This window comes from Protomyctophum bolini (genome assembly GCF_963924005.1).
Source record: "Protomyctophum bolini genome assembly, chromosome: 9".
Classification (NCBI taxonomy): domain Eukaryota; kingdom Metazoa; phylum Chordata; class Actinopteri; order Myctophiformes; family Myctophidae; genus Protomyctophum; species Protomyctophum bolini.
The window spans coordinates 28755676-28773401 of record NC_137870.1 but is presented as its reverse complement, the minus strand read 5'-3'; the positions used below and the strand labels follow the sequence as shown (position 1 = coordinate 28773401).

Sequence of the window (17726 nt, the reverse complement as noted above, 5' to 3'; positions counted from 1 at the left end):
CGCGAGGTTGTGACAGTGACACACAAACATACACGTTACTACTAAAACAATAACCATACTAACATTCTTTCACCTGACCATAATATCACTATGTGATTCATTCTTGTTTTACGTTTTCTATTGTTGTTTCTATTACTTTGAGTTGATATATGCTTTTTACACGCTGTCCTGTTGATATATGCTTTATACACCCTGTCCAGTTTATATATGCTCCACATACTGTGACTTTGTTTCTGTATTTTATCATTGTGCAGCTTAACCACTTTCAACCTACAGTATACACTAAGCTTACAACGTCACATTGAGACACATGTTCAGCTCATAGACAGCTATTTTTGCTAGAGCTTACGTGGTTAGAACGACCACACCGATCTAACTACTTCTCTCCTCAAGAAGTCTTAACATAAACACAGTCCCAGGACCAAATTATCTCGGCATTGTCTCCCTGGGAGCCTGAGTCGACCCAGAGGGATGCCTGGTTCTTGGAAATCTCTAGCCTGACCCGCAGCTGGAACACTGACCAGCTGTGTGGAGGCTTAGAGATGAAAAGGTGAAACGTCCCAGAGCACATGCAGAGCAGAGGGGCCCAGCCTGGCTGGCTGCTGATCATCCTGAGAGGAGCCTCAAGTCAAACAGCCAGGCTCCACCCACACGTCATGTGTCCAAGTCTCCCTCTGCCCTCTCTCACCTCCAGCCTCTGGACCTCCCCCTGCCTCCCTCTTCCGCCTTCCTACCAGTGGTAACTTAAGTCAAAGTGAGAAGAAAAGGGTCCCGGACACTGTCTTCACTTACTGTATAGAGCAGCAGTTTATTCAGAGTGACGTTTCAGCCTAAACGACTTAGATAGTATTTTAGTATTTTAAACAGACTTATAGTTTGTTACGTAGACAGCACTAGAATTGCATTTTATGTAGTCATAGCACTTTGTAGTACACATGTATAATATATAATATAGTATAGTATGTATAGTTTACATAGATACTCCACTGTTACGTTCTTAGTTTATACATCATTCATGATAACTACTTTTTATATATGTGATGTATGCCATGCTTTTTGTTATTGCTTAATGTAAGTGTCTCTGGATTAAGAGCGTCTGCTAAATGCCTAAATTGTAAATTGTAACGACCTTCAACAGGTTAAGTTAAGTTAAGTCAAAGTATCAATACCGCAATGTAGAAATACAAAAGTCTGGAATAAAAAATTTACTTGAGTAAAAGTACCAAAAGTAGAAAGTACACATTATCAGAATTTGAAAATGTATACAACTCTTTAGAAAATCTGATCTACAATCTGGGCTATTTTCAAATGGCCGAAATGGCTGAAGTGGGTAATGTATGTTTTGTAATAATAATATAAATCTACAAAGCAACTAGTAATTAAAGTTTTCAAATAAATGATTGAAGAAGTACTATATTTCCCTCTGATATGTAGTGGTAAAATACAGAAAATTGGAGATACTCCACTAAAAACAACACACATACTTTTTACTGAGTACAGTACAACTTGAGTATATGTACTTAGTGTTACTTTACACCACTACTCCCTCCCTACACACATCCTTCCTCTCCCTCCCTCTATCCATTCCTCCTCTGTCAGTCCCTCCTGACATGCTGCCTTCCCCTCCCTCTCTCCCAGGAGTGCTGCCATGAGTGCCATCCCCTCTCTCTCTCCCAGGAGTGCTGCACATTGCACAATAATATATATAAAACAACAGCTGAATACCTTGTGGGCTGGTGGCAGATGTGGACTAATTAACAACCTCTATGCCTTGCTGAGCACTCTTGTGAATTGGTTAGGGCTAATTAGTCTGATTTGTATGCTTACCGACGGAAAACGCTGACTGTAAACGATTAAAGAGGCTCTGTAAGCTACACATACAGTGAGCTATAGGAGGTTGATGTTAATGACGTAAGAGACAGAAGATGGTAGAAATGAGTGGTTACCTGGAGAGGACAGGAGACTTATCTGTCCTGGTCCGGTTCAAGAGTCACATGAGGCCATGAGGGAACATTTTCACTACATCTATGTGAGCATACCGGGTGATGCACGCTGCACACAAAACCGAACTGCCTTGGGGAGGAAAACCCCATTACAAATGTTCCATTCACAACTGTAAGATGCATGCTCAGCCTGCGAGCCACAGAAATCCTATATTCCCGTTCTAAAAAGCCTCTTGATCTGGGGTTTCTTCTTCCATTAAGGACCATTCCTGAAATCACTTAAATCCTGAAACCAGTTTTAACCACAGCAACCCTAGTGTCACTATTCAGGGCATGTCATAATAATGTGAACATGCAGCCAAAATAAATCGGCTATATTCAGAGAGAATTGGAGTGGAAAGAAAATGGTATGGGAAGGGTCCAAGTACAGACCACTGGGGGACCCCAGTCAACAAAGTATTTAGGGTTTAATTGGTTAACCACTGCAGGTCTGCATCATACAGCCTAGAGAACACAGGACCTCTCCCTGTGGCACCCTCTCAAGTGCTCTCACTTCAGAGGAAGTGGGCCAGAGTGACCATGACACGGCAAGCTGAGGAGGCCGGAAGAACAGAATACACACAGATCCAGACTTTTAAAACCCACTTGCTGAGTGAAGGGAGCAAGCGGAAAGAAATGCAACACTTGAATGGGAGGGTGAGAAAGTAAAAGTCAGAGAGCAGGAAGAGAGATGGTTCCCACACTCCATGACAATATCATCAGGGAGCCCAATTTCCATTATTGATATGTTTCAGTATCAGTGTCCACATTCTATTTTGTAATTTGGATATATATTCACTTTCTGGATCTGAATTGATACAGTTTGAGCCTGGACGTAATCTTAGTAAAGTGTCTGTGGAGGGTCACTTTATTAGTTAAAAATCACACCTGTGTGAACTGAGTGGTGCAACTTCCCTCTCTCTCTCTCTCTCTCTCTCTCTCTCTCTCTCATTAGCAGGCAACAGTGCAACACTATCTCTCTCTCTCTCTCTCTCTCTGGCACAACAGCGCTACTTTTGCCCCTACTGGTACTCTAACATAGTCACATAGGTTGGGACGGACATTGCTGTTCCTTGGAGTGGTTGCACCACTCAAAAACAGATAGGCCTACTGTACAGTATGAAACAATGTTCATGATCATGACATTTTATTACATAACTCTTTCATGACTGGAAAATAGAAGCAGAGAGAGAGAGAGCGAGTGAGAGAGACGGATTACCAGTATAAATTAACTAAGCACATCCGGATTAAGGTCTGAGTGAAATAACCATGTCATCTAGACCTCCCATTATTCATATGACAAGTAGATACATTGACCTAGAAAAAGAAAGCCGCTGGGTTATTACCAGGCCTGAAGAATGTGGTGGGCACTTTGATAGTCAGTCACATAAGATTAAATCTTAAAGAAAACGGGACAGACTGGATTAAAGCAGGGTCAATATCTGGTGATAGAAACGAAGATGGAAATGATTCCAGGCCTGAGCTCAAGCACAAAAATGCAGTCTTATCCCACAACCTGGAGGTACAAGTGTCCAGCAGCATTATTGTACTCAAACACGGACAAACTCTAAGGAATGACTGCTACGCTTTGCTTAGCTCTGGATGTGAACATAAATAAAATATTACAGGCCTAAAAACAGACATAGTTAGATATGTTCTGCTTCCCCTTTCTTGTTCTTTCTCTGTACCTTACAGGAAAGGAGATCTGCATAGTGTTTCTGTGGAAGAAAATAATATTTTTCTAATGACAACCCTGTGCGTTTTAAATGATAAAATAACATGATGACAGATCGGTATAAATTATCTTAGCAGATCTTGTATTGAACTATACTTTCCTGTGCTTTTTTCTGCTAACTGTTAACTCATATCACAACACATTGTGAGCTTGTATAGTAGATTGTTTTGTGTGACACTGTAGTATGTATGACGAAGCAGGGCATTAACTTATGGATAAAAAACAAACCAAAAAATCATTAAAAGTTGAAATATGGATAGAGATTATTCAGAATCAACTGTATTGTCACATCAGTCTACAAGGTGTAAAATGTGAGTTTTTGTGATACAAGGTTTCTGCCAGACAGAAACCGACAATATGCAACCACACACCCTGCTGCTATTAAAGGACCACTTCACCACTTTTCAACCTATGTTCATATAATAGGTCCTCACTAATAATCATGATAAAATGTCACACATTTTTTCTACTCAGTCTGTGAATCATAGGAGGGCTGTGGGCAGTTCAGAAACCCGGCGTCCACCATCATTGATGGGAATCCAAGCTAATATAAACTGCAGGCTTTCAAGTCCTGAATAGTTGCAATGTGAAAATGGAAGCTATCGTTCTCACGATAATAAAAATCTAAACATTTTTGTGAAAAAAATCTTGTTTAAAAAAATATCTGTCTAATGATGATGTCACTGGTAGACGGGTTTCTAAACTGCCCACAGCCCTCCTATGAGACACAGACTGAGTAGAAAAGAATTGTGCCATTTTATCATGATTATTAGTGAGGACCTATTATATGAAGATAGGTAGAAAAGTGGTGAAGTGGTCCTTTAACAGCTGTATGCCCATGCCCACCTGGCACTGGCAGCATGGCATGCCATCTTAATGATTGGTTAGCAACCCTTTGTGAAGAGAGAACAGTTTGTTCTGACCTCCTCCCTCTCTCTCTCTCTCTCTCTAGGAGCTACCACTTCTGTCCAGCTCGCTCTCTCACTGGGGAACAGAAAGTGACACGTTCGCTCACATACCGGCACACACATGGAGTGTTCACAGAAACACTTGGCAGGGAACGAGAGGCAGTCTATTTATTTCTTCCTCTCGAAAAACACAGAGAGCTGAGATGAGTCAACAGGGCTAGCTGTGACAGTGCCAGGTGATGTACATCCACAGCTCGCTCTCTCTCTCTCTCTCACACACACACACACACACACACGCGCACACACGCACACACACACACACACACACACACACACACACACACACACACACACACACACACACACACACACACACACACACACACACACACACACACACACACACACACACACACACACACACACACACACACACACACACACACACACACTCTCTTTCTGAGAAGAATGCTCAACTAGCCCTGCAGTCATGTTTCAAAATATTATTGAGAAGACCACCCCCCTCCCCCCTCCATGTTCTTTTGCTGCAGGTATTCGGCTAGAATGCAATGTGGTTTATAACAGCTAGCAGTAGCAGGGTGGTAAAGCATTGACAAGGGGAATAAAATCTGTCTTGTTACGCAACCGTGTGCTCTGCTTCACACCTTCTTGAGTCCACTTTCACACACATTTCATTGGGGTAAAGAAACCCACGGAAGCGCTGTGGTGAGCTGTATCAGCAGTCACTAGTCAGCAAGATATTTTCTCTGTTAAAGGGGTACAAACGGCAAAGTAATACAGTTAAGAGAACAAATCAGTAAAATGGGACATTTGAAGTACATATACTAAAAGCGGGGGTTCTTACATAATGGAGCTAATGAGCCGATCATACTAGATAGCTAAAATATCCCTGCGAATCCAGAATAACTAGAATACCCCTCGTCAGTGTACTTCATCTGGGCTGAGAGAGGTTTACCTGTAGCTCATGCAGTGCTGCTCATGCAAACTTTTGGTTTCAGCTCAGCCCAGCCGATTTCTGGCCACAAGGAAGGGGGGGTCAGCAATCCTGTGTTCTGGTGAATGTTGGGAGTTTGATGCTTTTATCAGGCTTGCTTTACTAGCATTGGAAAATGATGGGTACAGTTTAAGCGATTAAAACGCAAAAAAATAGGCCTATACAGAAATGTATTTGATGACTGAAGAAGCAATGTAAGACCGATCTTTAATAATAACCATTCATTATTTAACTGAACATCTCTGTATGATTGCTTTCACTGCCCATACCCCCTAAGCGGGGGGTCTGGGCTCTGGGGGTCCTCCCCTGGAAACGTTTCTAACATGGTAGATGTAAGTTCCTGTGTTCTGGTGAATTTTGGGAGTTTGATACCAAATCCAGGAGAAATGACAATGCAGGTCTCCTGCAGGATCCAGGGGTGTTGGCACAAGGGGCACGGAGCTAGTTAGGGGTTAGGTGTCTTGCTCAAGAACACTTCGACCAGTCATTATCGAGACATTGGCAGCTGCACAATGGTTGCTATAATGTATCTGCATGCCACAGTTATGCAGTGTACTGCTGTTTAGGGGAGTTGTAGGGCCTACATTTTTCTAACTAATTGAAACTTCTTATTGCTGCAAATTCACTGCCTGTAATCTTGCTACAGGTGTATTGTACACCCATGTGACAAAAAACACATTGGATGCACACTCTAACATAAATGCAAGGAAACATATCATGCACACTTGTATAAAAGTGAATAAAGACAGACAGTCAGACTATAGAGGTGCGCATGCATAAAGTGAGTGGCAAATGGAGAGGCAAAGTGAATTTAAGGTAATTTAACATTGTTTAATACAGGTTCTCAACCTGGGGGTTGCGATCGACCCCTCGGGGGGTGGCCAAATTATTTTGGAGGGTCCCCAGATTACTTTCAAATACATCTTTTTTGCAACTGAATGGCTGACAAATGGAATGGAAATAAGAGTTTGCATAATACACATAGTACATGCATAAACCATCCTTAATGATTATATCTGGTTTCAGTATTTATTCATAATGTATTTTCTCTATTATTACGTTTTGTAGCGGTCAGTTTGTATTGGGGTGGGGAAGGGGGTGGGGCATTGTCGCGAGACATGGCCAAAACTGTTGAGAACCCCTGGTTTAATGCAATGGGATAGGACTTTTCTGTTTGGATACATGGACTGTCAAGGCCAGAGAGTAGTTTGTTGCCACTTAGTAGGTGTTCCTGCAGAACTTCCGGGTATGATGATGATGTCATGCGCATACTCTCTATAGTCTATATCGTTCATTCACGCGTTTTTATGGATCCCACCGCAGTTCTAGGAAAGCCCCGCTGTGATTGGCCATCACACATGCAAGTCGCGCGTACGCAAGCGCAAATGCCAACACATTTCCCTGACGTGCACACTTTGGACTATTAGCAGGAGGATGACAGCAGTGGAGGAACACTGGAGCAGGTGGAGTCATAACAACAAGCAGCGTGTCGGGTCAGCACTAACATGTGTATTCTAATGTGATTTCCCATTACATAATAACCATAGCCAGCTCACAGCTGCTCCAGTCCACAGCACTCCATACAGTAGCTTTTGGATGCTGGAAGCTATGCGCTAATGACGGCAGTAATGATTACTAAAACCCACCAAGCCATCTCCTCTCTTCAGTAGAATAGTCTCCAAGCACAAGCAGGCCTCAGCTATGAGGTAATATTAATTGCTCCTTTAATATCTGATGGAAGAAATGATGAGCTCTAAATAGACTCAGTAGTATTGGTTAGATATAGATTTAGATGTATAGCCTACTACAGTTACTAAGATAGATGTCTTTGCCACTTATAGTAGCAGCGACAATGTTCCATGCCGGCCAGTGGTCTTCCAAAATAAAGTCCAACCTGCAAGGCAGTCATGCACGTGTCCTCATAGCTCTGGTCCATAGCCCTAATGCTTACTTCTGCCTTGCATTAAGGCTATGGGACTGATGGCTTCTAGCTCTCAAATGAAACGCAGACCAGCCTCTCCTCTGTAGTGAAAATCGAAAAACAACGTTTTACCTACTCACCAATACAAAGATGGGTTGTGTCATTAGAAAGAGCATACCTATTTACACGCTCCTCGACAGTGGGTGCAGGGCCAATAAGGCAATTATGGAAAGAGGTAGGGCCACCATTCTTTTGGTAAAGAATTACTTTATTGAATAAATAGACGTTTCAATTTTGACAGATCTTCGTCAGGTCAGTATGGTACATTAGAAAGCCTATAGTAGACGCACTCTGAGCCCCCCACCGGCCACCACACGTATAAAATGCACTTTTTGGCCAGAAAGGGATTATTTTTCCACCGAAAATAAATAAATACATTTAGTTACTCCACGGCACCCTCTACCGATATTGCCAAGAGAATTTTCCGGTGAAAAAGCAAATCCCTTTTTGGCCAAAAAGTGCATTTTATACTCAGAGTGAGTCCACGTCTTTGTATTGGTGAGTAGCCTAGGTAAAACGTTCTTTAGATTTTCACTATAGAGGAGAGGCTGGTCTGCTTCATTTGAGAGCCAGAAGCCATCGGTCCCATAGCCTTAATGCAAGGCAGAATTAAGTATTAGGGCTATGGACCAGAGCTAGTGTCCTCATATGACTGTCATGTCCTCAATGTACCATGAGAAATATATTCACAACATAACATTGCCTTGAATAGCAAGTGATTATGTATTCGTCATTGTACATTTTGTTCCATAGATGTGGGCACTGGTAGGTATTATGGAAACAATAACAGTCCCAGGACATAATATAGTAGGTCTACATAATAGAAGCTACTCGTTGTACCAGCTAACATCCTAGAACTTGTCCTGTCTTCATTTTGATGAAAATTATAGCCTACATAATAAAACAAAAAGATTTACAACAGTGATATATAGTCATTATCTGCTCTGTATTGAAGTACTGAAGTACTCTTCTGCCCTTGATACTAAGAGAATCATCTGATCTTGTGTATTGGTATGGATCTCAATACATGAAAGGATCCCGTTTCCCCCCACTGTTATTTTTTATCCCCCACCCCTAAAGCTACACATAATATTACAGATCGTAGTGAGTTCAGTCAGTGTGTGTGACAGAGATTAAACGGGGTTATATAACTAGTGACCGACAGAGAGAGCAGGCCTTCTGATCGCAGTGAGTACTAGCCTACAGCGGTTTATGGAGCGGTTTAACCGCTGGCATGACTCACTCACTCGCAACCTTTCAAAATACCGTAATATTATCACATAGCCAAACCAACACATGGGGGCTACACATCGGAAACTATAACTCACATCCACGTAAATATCACGCCCGAATCACGCTAGAAACGGCAACAACGCGTTGATTGTGCAGTATTTGACTCTATTCGGTTACAACTAGGAACGGGATTATCATTTATCAGCCTTGAAAGTAAAATTGACAAAGAACGATGCATCCGTCCTCCATAGTATCGCCTCCTGAGTCCTGCTACAGGTCTTCTTACCTTGGCTTGGTTTATGATGAGCCCTACGAAAGTTGACACCAGCACAGAGCCAGACATGCTGCCCTTCCTCCGCATCTCTTGCTTCAGAAAGGGGAAGGCAGCCGGCGGAGAGTCTTCGGGGACAGTGACCGTGTAGGACTGTCGCAGGCTCGGCATGCTAGCTGCAGGTTGCCGGCGCGATGGAATTACAATTTAGATGTCGAGGCTGTTCTTTTCGGCTGTAGATCGATCTTGTAGTCTTGGAGTTGTTACATACATAAACTAATCTTTTCGCAAAAACACGAACGAAATAAATTAGTAGGATACTATAGTACAGCGACCCTCTCAATCTTAAATCCCGTTACATAGCAAACTTGCCATGCATTCACATAACGGATCAGCAGCAATTTATATGCGACGGACCTGTGGCGCTCCCTTTAATAAACTGAGTCTAGGACTCTAGTCTGTACTATAATAAATAAACGCACAGCAATCTTTGAATGTTGAATCATAAATGACGGTCAAACACTGTGCGAGTGCGATATCATTCTATTTCTATCAGTACTCCGCGACGTCCGTATCCAGTGTAAAAAATAATAGGTCTGATGAGAGTCTTGCTATTGAAGACCCGCCCCTCTCGCCTGGGTAAAGTAGGTCCACTCCACACACTAAACGTCAAGATGACACATTAGCCTAGTGGGAGCCTTTTTACGTCAAACAGCAACGATCCATCCATCCATCCATTCATTCTGGAATAATCTCAAGGGTGCATCCAAGGATGCCTAGCTCTCTATAATGGCCACATGCACGTGGGCATGGCAGGGTTTTGACCAAGACACATCAGTCTGAGAGAGAGCTGGCCTATATGTTAGAAATGGTGGTGTATGTGAGACATAATCCATAGGATAATTTATCTTTACACATTTTAGGTGTGCTGATATGGGTCAGAATTTAGTTTTCTGCTATTAAACTAGTATAGTGAAAGGAATGTAAGGAAATTAAGAGCAGTGAGCAGTAATAATAGCTGCATCAAATAACCAGAGGCCCACTGAAAACCATGCATTTCAACTGTAATAATCAAAATGAATCGGCTGTCGAGAAACGCAAAGACAGCCAAGTTGTTTGCAAGCTGTTCTGCTCTCACCGTTGAAACTCACCTCTGTGTTACTACAACCACAACGTCTAAATATATCAGGTTGATGATGACTGCTGGAGCGCAGTCTGTCTATGTCGTCATTTGTTCAATCTAATCACAGGATTACTGCCTTTCAGTTTCATCACCTTGATGAAGTGACACTATATGTTTACACACCAAAGCATGACAGGATTGATCTGAGGCCAGCAGCACATTGCCAAAAGAAGGGCTCTTTTGAGGGGGGTGGGGGGGGGGGGGAGATATTATTAGGTGTAACCTGCAGTAACACTGTTATTGGTGAAATAGCTCATGAGAAATATGACATTATTACTTGCGCAAGCAGAGCGCGTAAGTAATAGTTTTCGTCCATGTTGCCGTTTGATGTGTATATGCGCCGTGCCAGCGTATGACGTAATGACTATACATGTGCTTGATATGGCAGTGGTGTCAGATTACATACATGTATACATAGGAGCATTACCTTTAATCCTACCGACACTAAAACATATCGTCATTACGTCACCATCGAAAACCAATTACACCCTGGCATTGGGTCCTTTAATCCACATCTTTATTACGTCATCATTGAGAGCTAGTTGTACCAGTTATACCCTGACGTCATATGCTGCTACGATACATACGCATCAAACGGGGCATACGCAAAGTAACCACAGTATACCGCTAATCAACTTACAAATTACATGGTCTACATAGAGGCATTTCCTTTCCACCTTTCCTTTAATCCACCCGACACTGATCGACATATACGTCACCATCCAAAGCCGATTAATCCATGTCTTTATTACGTCATCATTTAGAGCTAGTTATACCAGTTATACCTGACGTCATATGCTGCTACGATACATACGCATACGCAAAGTAACCACAGTATACTGCTATCAACTTACAAATGACATTATACATATACAATAGAGGCATTTCCTTAAATCCACCCGACACTGATCGACATATACGTCACCATCGAAAGCCGTCTCTTACCATACTTAACAATACTACTTTTTTACCTCCAAAAACTAGGTACGTAGCAAATAGCTAAACCTAATAATTCAATATTTCAAACGTTCTTTCACAGAGAAGCTGAGATTTGACAGTTTGTAGCGGTCGACAGTACTTGCGCGCTCTGCTTGCGCACTAGTAGGCCATGTATGGCCTAATGTGTGCAACAAGCAAGTAGGCACTCGACAGAGTGCAGTTCTAGTTGGAGAATGTATTTAATTAAATAAAAAAATATCTACTGGTAATCATGATGAGAGACATAACAGTGAAGTTATATTTCAATCATGTGTTATACATGAGCCACTCTCGCACACAGTCAAGTCCATTTGTAACTCTCGAGAGGGTACAAATCTTTATGGGTCCATTTGGTTCATTTTGTAGAAGGATTGTACATTTGACTACATTTATTACCAATTTTGGAATGCTCCAGTGGACAGGGGGCTTACAGCAGAGCAGCCTACCCAACAACAAGGCCCCTGTGTGGGCTGAACCCATGTGTACAGGGGAAAATAGCACCATACCTACCGACGCAACTCCCTAGCACAAATCTCATGACCCAGGCTCAAGCATGTGTACACAACAAATATGTGAGGAACACATTCCACCGCCGGGCACACTGTGTGTGTGTGTGTGTGTGTGTGTGTGTGTGTGTGTGTGTGTGTGTGTGTGTGTGTGTGTGTGTGTGTGTGTGTGTGTGTGTGTGTGTGTGCATGCATGTGTGTGTGTGTGTGTGTGTCTTGGACTTGGTGAAACATCCTCACGGTGGAAAACTACAGACACAGGGAGCAAAGAATAGATGTTTAAATTTTGATCTCTGACACAGAGCTGAGAAATAGCCAAATAAATTTGTCAAAGGTTCTCCCACTCTTGTTATCTCAAAGAGGGGAGGAGCACACATACACACATACTGAAAAAAACAAGCTGAAAAGGAGATTACTATGAAAACTTGCAAAACAGTCGGTCGTCGGTCACGCCTTCATATATGGTTGCCCAGTCCATTACGCCTCGTGACGTGACGTGACGCCATGCCTCATCACGCCTCATGACGTCATGCCTACAATCCGTGTAATTTCCATACAGTATTATGGAGATCCCTGATGTCATCAATATTAAGCCCATATATGGGAATTTCATCAATATTAAGCCCATAATGGTAATGTCAATTTTGTCCCATATTGTGACAGTCTCGTGATAACCAGTATGGTTGCTGACTATCATCAACTGGATCTCCATATCACGACACTGACCCCATCAAACCCTGGATAGCCATACAATACATGGAGAAGAAGGATCTGACCTCACTGACACCAGATATAATAGTTTAACTTGTGCTTCTCAACTGTGTCGTATTAAGAAGCTCTGTTGTTTCAGCCCTGAAAACGTCAATTAAAAAAAAGATAAAGAAGGTCCATATTATGGGCAATCCCATCCCACGATGCTCAAATACAATCCCTGTTATGCCCATATATGGAGATCCCTGATGGCATCAATATTAAGCCCATATATGGGAATGTCAATATATGGCCATATCGTGACAGTCTCATGTGGTTGCCGCGACGCGTGTCACACTTGCAGATGAACCAAGTTGGTACAACACATGCATCTCCATATGTGGAGCTGACTATCATCACCTGGATCTCCATATCACGACACTGACCTCTTCGAACCCTGGGAAGCCATACATGGTTTGACACACTAGATCTGCATACAGTATATGGAGCCGGCCACAACTCTACATCTGAACTCACTGACACCAGATTCAACTGTGCCGTATTAAGTTGCTCTGTTGTTTCAGCACAACCCCGCTCTGTCGCTTCTTGCCCTCAGGGCGTCTTACTGGTGATAACCTGTCCGTCCTATTTGCTTCCTGTAGCCAAGTCAGAACACATTGTTTATGGAGGCAGAAGAATTAAATGCCAATTGTTGTTACTGGTCTTAAGCCTTTCACAACGTGTACTTATCTGCAGAACGGCAAGGAACATAATATTCTGTCTGATGTAAGTGACAAACAGAATTTGATACACAGTAAGGTTCCTGTTCCAGAACGGAATAGAGCATTCTGTGCAGCCATTGATGCAATTCTGTATTTTATGCCAACTGTTTACAGCTATCAGTCTGTTAGTAGTATAATACTCAAAATATTTCAATCATTAATCCCCAAATTAGGTTTTATCACAGAACAAGCCTGGCATTCAAATCTGGATTTTACCTTGACATAATTTAGCTGGATCACATTTATCTGATATGCTTACGATGCAATGATTTAGGAGAAGACAAGGCAATTTAACGATGCTTTTGATACAGTTTCATGGGACCAAATACACATCACATTCACATCTACTTTCTCCATTTTCAAACTTTATCCACTTTACATTATGTAGGACATGGGCAGGTAGGCATATACTCTAACATTAGTTTGAAGAAAAATTATACCATTAGTTTGAAGAAAAATTATACAAGTATCCTAACTATTAAGCTCTAGGACAAATTTCTAATACATTATACAGTAGGCTCAGCCCATGAGGGATTGTTTGGTATAATGAATTTGTCTCCATTAGAGTAACTTAAAGTTACAATGTCAACAAATCAAACATCATTTTAACCCATCTTGTGTGTGTGTGTGTGTGTGTGTGTGTGTGTTTCTTTACAGCTGTAATGTTTGTGTTGTCTGAACAAACATTAAAAATGCCATTCACAATGAACGGAAAATTTACGTCACATGTGTCTGAGCAAATCGGCATATGTATGTCGGTCGGGAACCCTTGGCCAATAAGGGGCCACCATTCTTGATGATGATGTACTTTTTCTGCCTGGAGTATGTATGCTTGGTTGGATGTGGAAGAAGAAGGCAAAAGCAAGCACTCGGTTGAGTATTTCCACGTCATAATGTCACGGGTGCACGGTTCTGGAAGATACAGTCTTCAAGAAAATAATACCAGCACTCATTAAAGCTTTATTTTGTTTCCCCCCAGTAGCAAACAAGTAAGTTGTTACTGTTGTTACAGTAAATTGTTACTGTTGTTTGCTGCTGGGGGGAAACAAAATAAAGCTTTAATCCTTCCAGGATACTACGTGAGTGAGTGCTGGTATTATTTTCTTGATGGTTGGAAGTGGAGCCGCCGTACTCTTCGATTGAGAAACGTAGTGTCAGGTAGGACACTCTATACAAAACTGCCTGAAGCTCATAACGCAATATCTCCCTGATCAAGTGAGGATGCTTGGTCAGGCAGATCGGTATAAATTGCAGCTTTAACATATACACTCTTAGAAGGCAGATATTGAAGTTAGTGATGCCAGTATTGGAATTGGTGCATGCTCTGACTGGTGCCTTAGATTTCCCTTCAGTTCACAATCTGGGGGGGAAACAAAATCCAGACAAATCTCCAAATCATACCAGAGTCAGATTATGTTTAAACAAACCATAAGCTGATCAAGAAGAGGAAGAGCAAGAAACAGATGGACTAAATATATTATTGAAAGGGGGACAGACAGAGAAAGAGAGAGAGAGAGAGAGAGAGAGAGAGAGAGAGAGAGAGAAACTTATTTCACCCTTGTATGACACTATGTTATTTCTGGAGCGTTTATAACAAGTGTGGGATCTATTACTTCGTCACTGTCGGGCAGAAACCTCTTATCTCTATATTTTAACTTTTGATGTTTTTCCGTAAATGAATACCCTACTTGATCATTCTACACTACAGTGTCACACAAAATTATCAAAAATAGCAGATCTACAAGCTCGGAACACAGAACGCTTTGAGCTTGTCTATCCGCTATTTTTGAATTTTTGGACATACAAGGTTTCCACCCAACAGCAACGTTTTGTAGAAGGGGGTGAATGAAAGTGTGTTGATGGTTTTACGAGGAGCTGACTCCAAGCCAGAAGAAGTAAACACTGTACATGAACTCAAGTCAGTGCACAGTAATAATATGCCTTCTTTAAACCTCAGCATTTCTGAATAGGCGTGTCGACTCGCTACAACACTTGGTTTATGTCATTTGTGAAATTGGACTAGAATATAATATTTATTGATTAGGCCGTTTCAGAATAAAAGCATAGCCTACACAGTTGGGATTAATCATGAGAGTATAAAAAGCCTATCACTATCAGTTGTACTTTGTCATAGGCACCACCCATTACAACCATCTTTCCATCTTGGACAAATTCACACATCACACATCTATAGTTGTATGCTAAAAATGGCAACATTCTGTGGAAGTATTGTTAAAATTACATTTGTATGAATGGATGGCCCTGGAACACTATCCAACCATCCAACACTAATTGGATAAAACACACACTGGTGTAAAAGCTAATAAATGAGAAGGAGAATTATTTATTTGGTGTGATAGAAAAAGTCCACTATAGGATAGCTACAAATTGAGGGAGATGGCATATAATAGACAAACTGCACTCAAAACTCATGTTGATGTGCCACTGAAAATGTATACAATTTCTGTTAAAATGGTAAATCGTTGTCTTGTGGCCTCCAACTTTAAATAATCTTACAATTGTGGCCCCCTGCCTATTAATATAGTTGAAGTAGGGCATTCATTTATGAGGTGCAATTTTCCTCAGGTTTCACCTATTAGAGGGACAATAATGATCAATGCAATGAGAAAAGGTCCATGTATTGTTGCAAGGTGAACATGACCGTACCAGACATCAGCAGCTGCTATTTTTGAATTCTGAGCTACTGAGGGACCACTAGGATTGTGTTGACCTTACTTTGCCAAAGCTATTTCTAGAGACTCGTCCACTATGCAAGATTGATTTAACGAGTTGTTGCGTTCTGGAATGGATCACTTCTTCAAATCTTAACGTGACCAAAGCATGACCTGTGTTGCAGCGAGGGTTGCTACAGTATAGCAGGCAACAAGAGAATGAAGCTGTCTTAACCCTCGTTTATATACTCTCAGAGTTTACAAATGTAACCAAATGAAACAGAAGGGTCACCTCTAGGCCATGAATGCAACAGTGTCCCTCAATTGGGGATCAAGGTTGTTGTGTGGTATGTGCATGGCCCTCTAGCAATAACTACGATAACCCTCCACTTTCAGGTCTTGTTTAAGGTTATGTGAATGTGACTATCAAAACATATAACACCAAAGGCAGCATTAACTTTGCAAGAATAACAGGGAGGATGTATATCACGACCAGCAGAGGCAGAATGTTGTTGATGGAAATGAGGTACATCTGCTTGTGTCCTGCTATGTTTGGAAGGACTGAATGTGGACACATTTTGCTATTTGTGACAGAAGAGTCAGATATTAAGGCAGAATTTCACAGTCTTAAATCTCAAACCATTGACATGATGACCTCCATCCATTTATTATGCTTCAAACATGTGCTGCTTGGGCATGTGAGTGCGCCTCTAGCTGCCGGGACGCCTCTAGCTGCCGCTGATTGGCCAGGTCGTTTGGTGGCCGGAGCATCGAGTCTGCCATAAGGTGCTGCCACACTTACTAAAGAGCCGCGGACGTTCTCGGCTGTCCGCAGCTTCTTTTCCGTGTTTTTAGACAGCTGGTGGATGGAAATTAAGCTCTACCTCCACGGCTGACTGCCGCGGCGGAGAGATTCCGACTGCCGCGGAGGTGGAGCTTAATCAAAAAACCCGGAAAAGGAGCTGCGGACAGTCGAAAACGTCCGTGGCTCCTTGGTAGATCTGGCTACAGCTTGAGAGTTCCCAGATGGGAGCAGGAGGGGGGGAAACCAGTGTACTCTCTGCTGCCCCATCTGGCGGAGTCAGGTTATCTTATTATAGCCAGTTCTAGGTATTTGCAGCACAAGACACCAACACCAACGCACAATTAGTAAGGGGGTGTAAGTGATACATATATATTTCTTAAGATAAGTGTTATAATCATTGGTATGTAGAGTATTTGTTCAGTAACATGGGTCTCCCTGTCTCTCCAGCTCTTGAATTTATTAAAGAGCTGGAGAGATGGGGAGACCCCTGTTACTGAAATAAATAGAATCAGTAGAGCTTTATATATTTTTAACAGAAAGGTTTTGTTTTAATAAAAAAAAAAAATAACTTGCGCTACCTTTATTCAGGGTCATTTGTGCTTAATTGCACATTCAGTCACATGTATTTCTCACACATGGCCAAAACAGTAGTACTGTACACCCCATCACTGCACGCAATGCACTCATACACACGCACGCATGTACGCACGCAGCCATGCATGCATGCATGCATGCACATGCACGCACGCACACATGCACACACACACACACACACACACACACACACACACACACACACACACACACACACTAAGGCTGTCCCCAAACATTCAAGGTTCGAATGTTCGCTCGTTAGGGTTGGCACTCAAATCTTAATTAATGGGTTTGAACCATTCTTTTTTTTTCTGTTTTTAATAAAAATTTAAAATATATATTTTTTTCCTTTTTTATTAACTCGAAAATATATCTGTTATATACGGTATGT

The 17726-nt window shown here is 41.9% G+C and overlaps 1 protein-coding gene across 5 annotated transcripts in view; it reads right to left on the bottom strand.

Moving 5' to 3' along the window:
- Positions 1–17726, bottom strand: part of usp2a (ubiquitin specific peptidase 2a) — a 51542-nt gene that overhangs the window by 15272 nt on the left and 18544 nt on the right. The window contains exon 1 of one of the 5 annotated variants that reach the window (XM_080771930.1): positions 9141–9685. The exons of 3 other annotated variants lie outside the window; for them this stretch is intronic. In XM_080771930.1, the coding sequence (XP_080628056.1) occupies positions 9141–9296 (156 nt within the window). In that variant the 5' untranslated portion in view covers positions 9297–9685. Of the gene's footprint in view, positions 1–9140; positions 9686–17726 lie in introns of those variants that run through there. One more of the 5 variants, XM_080771931.1, reaches the window with a different exon arrangement.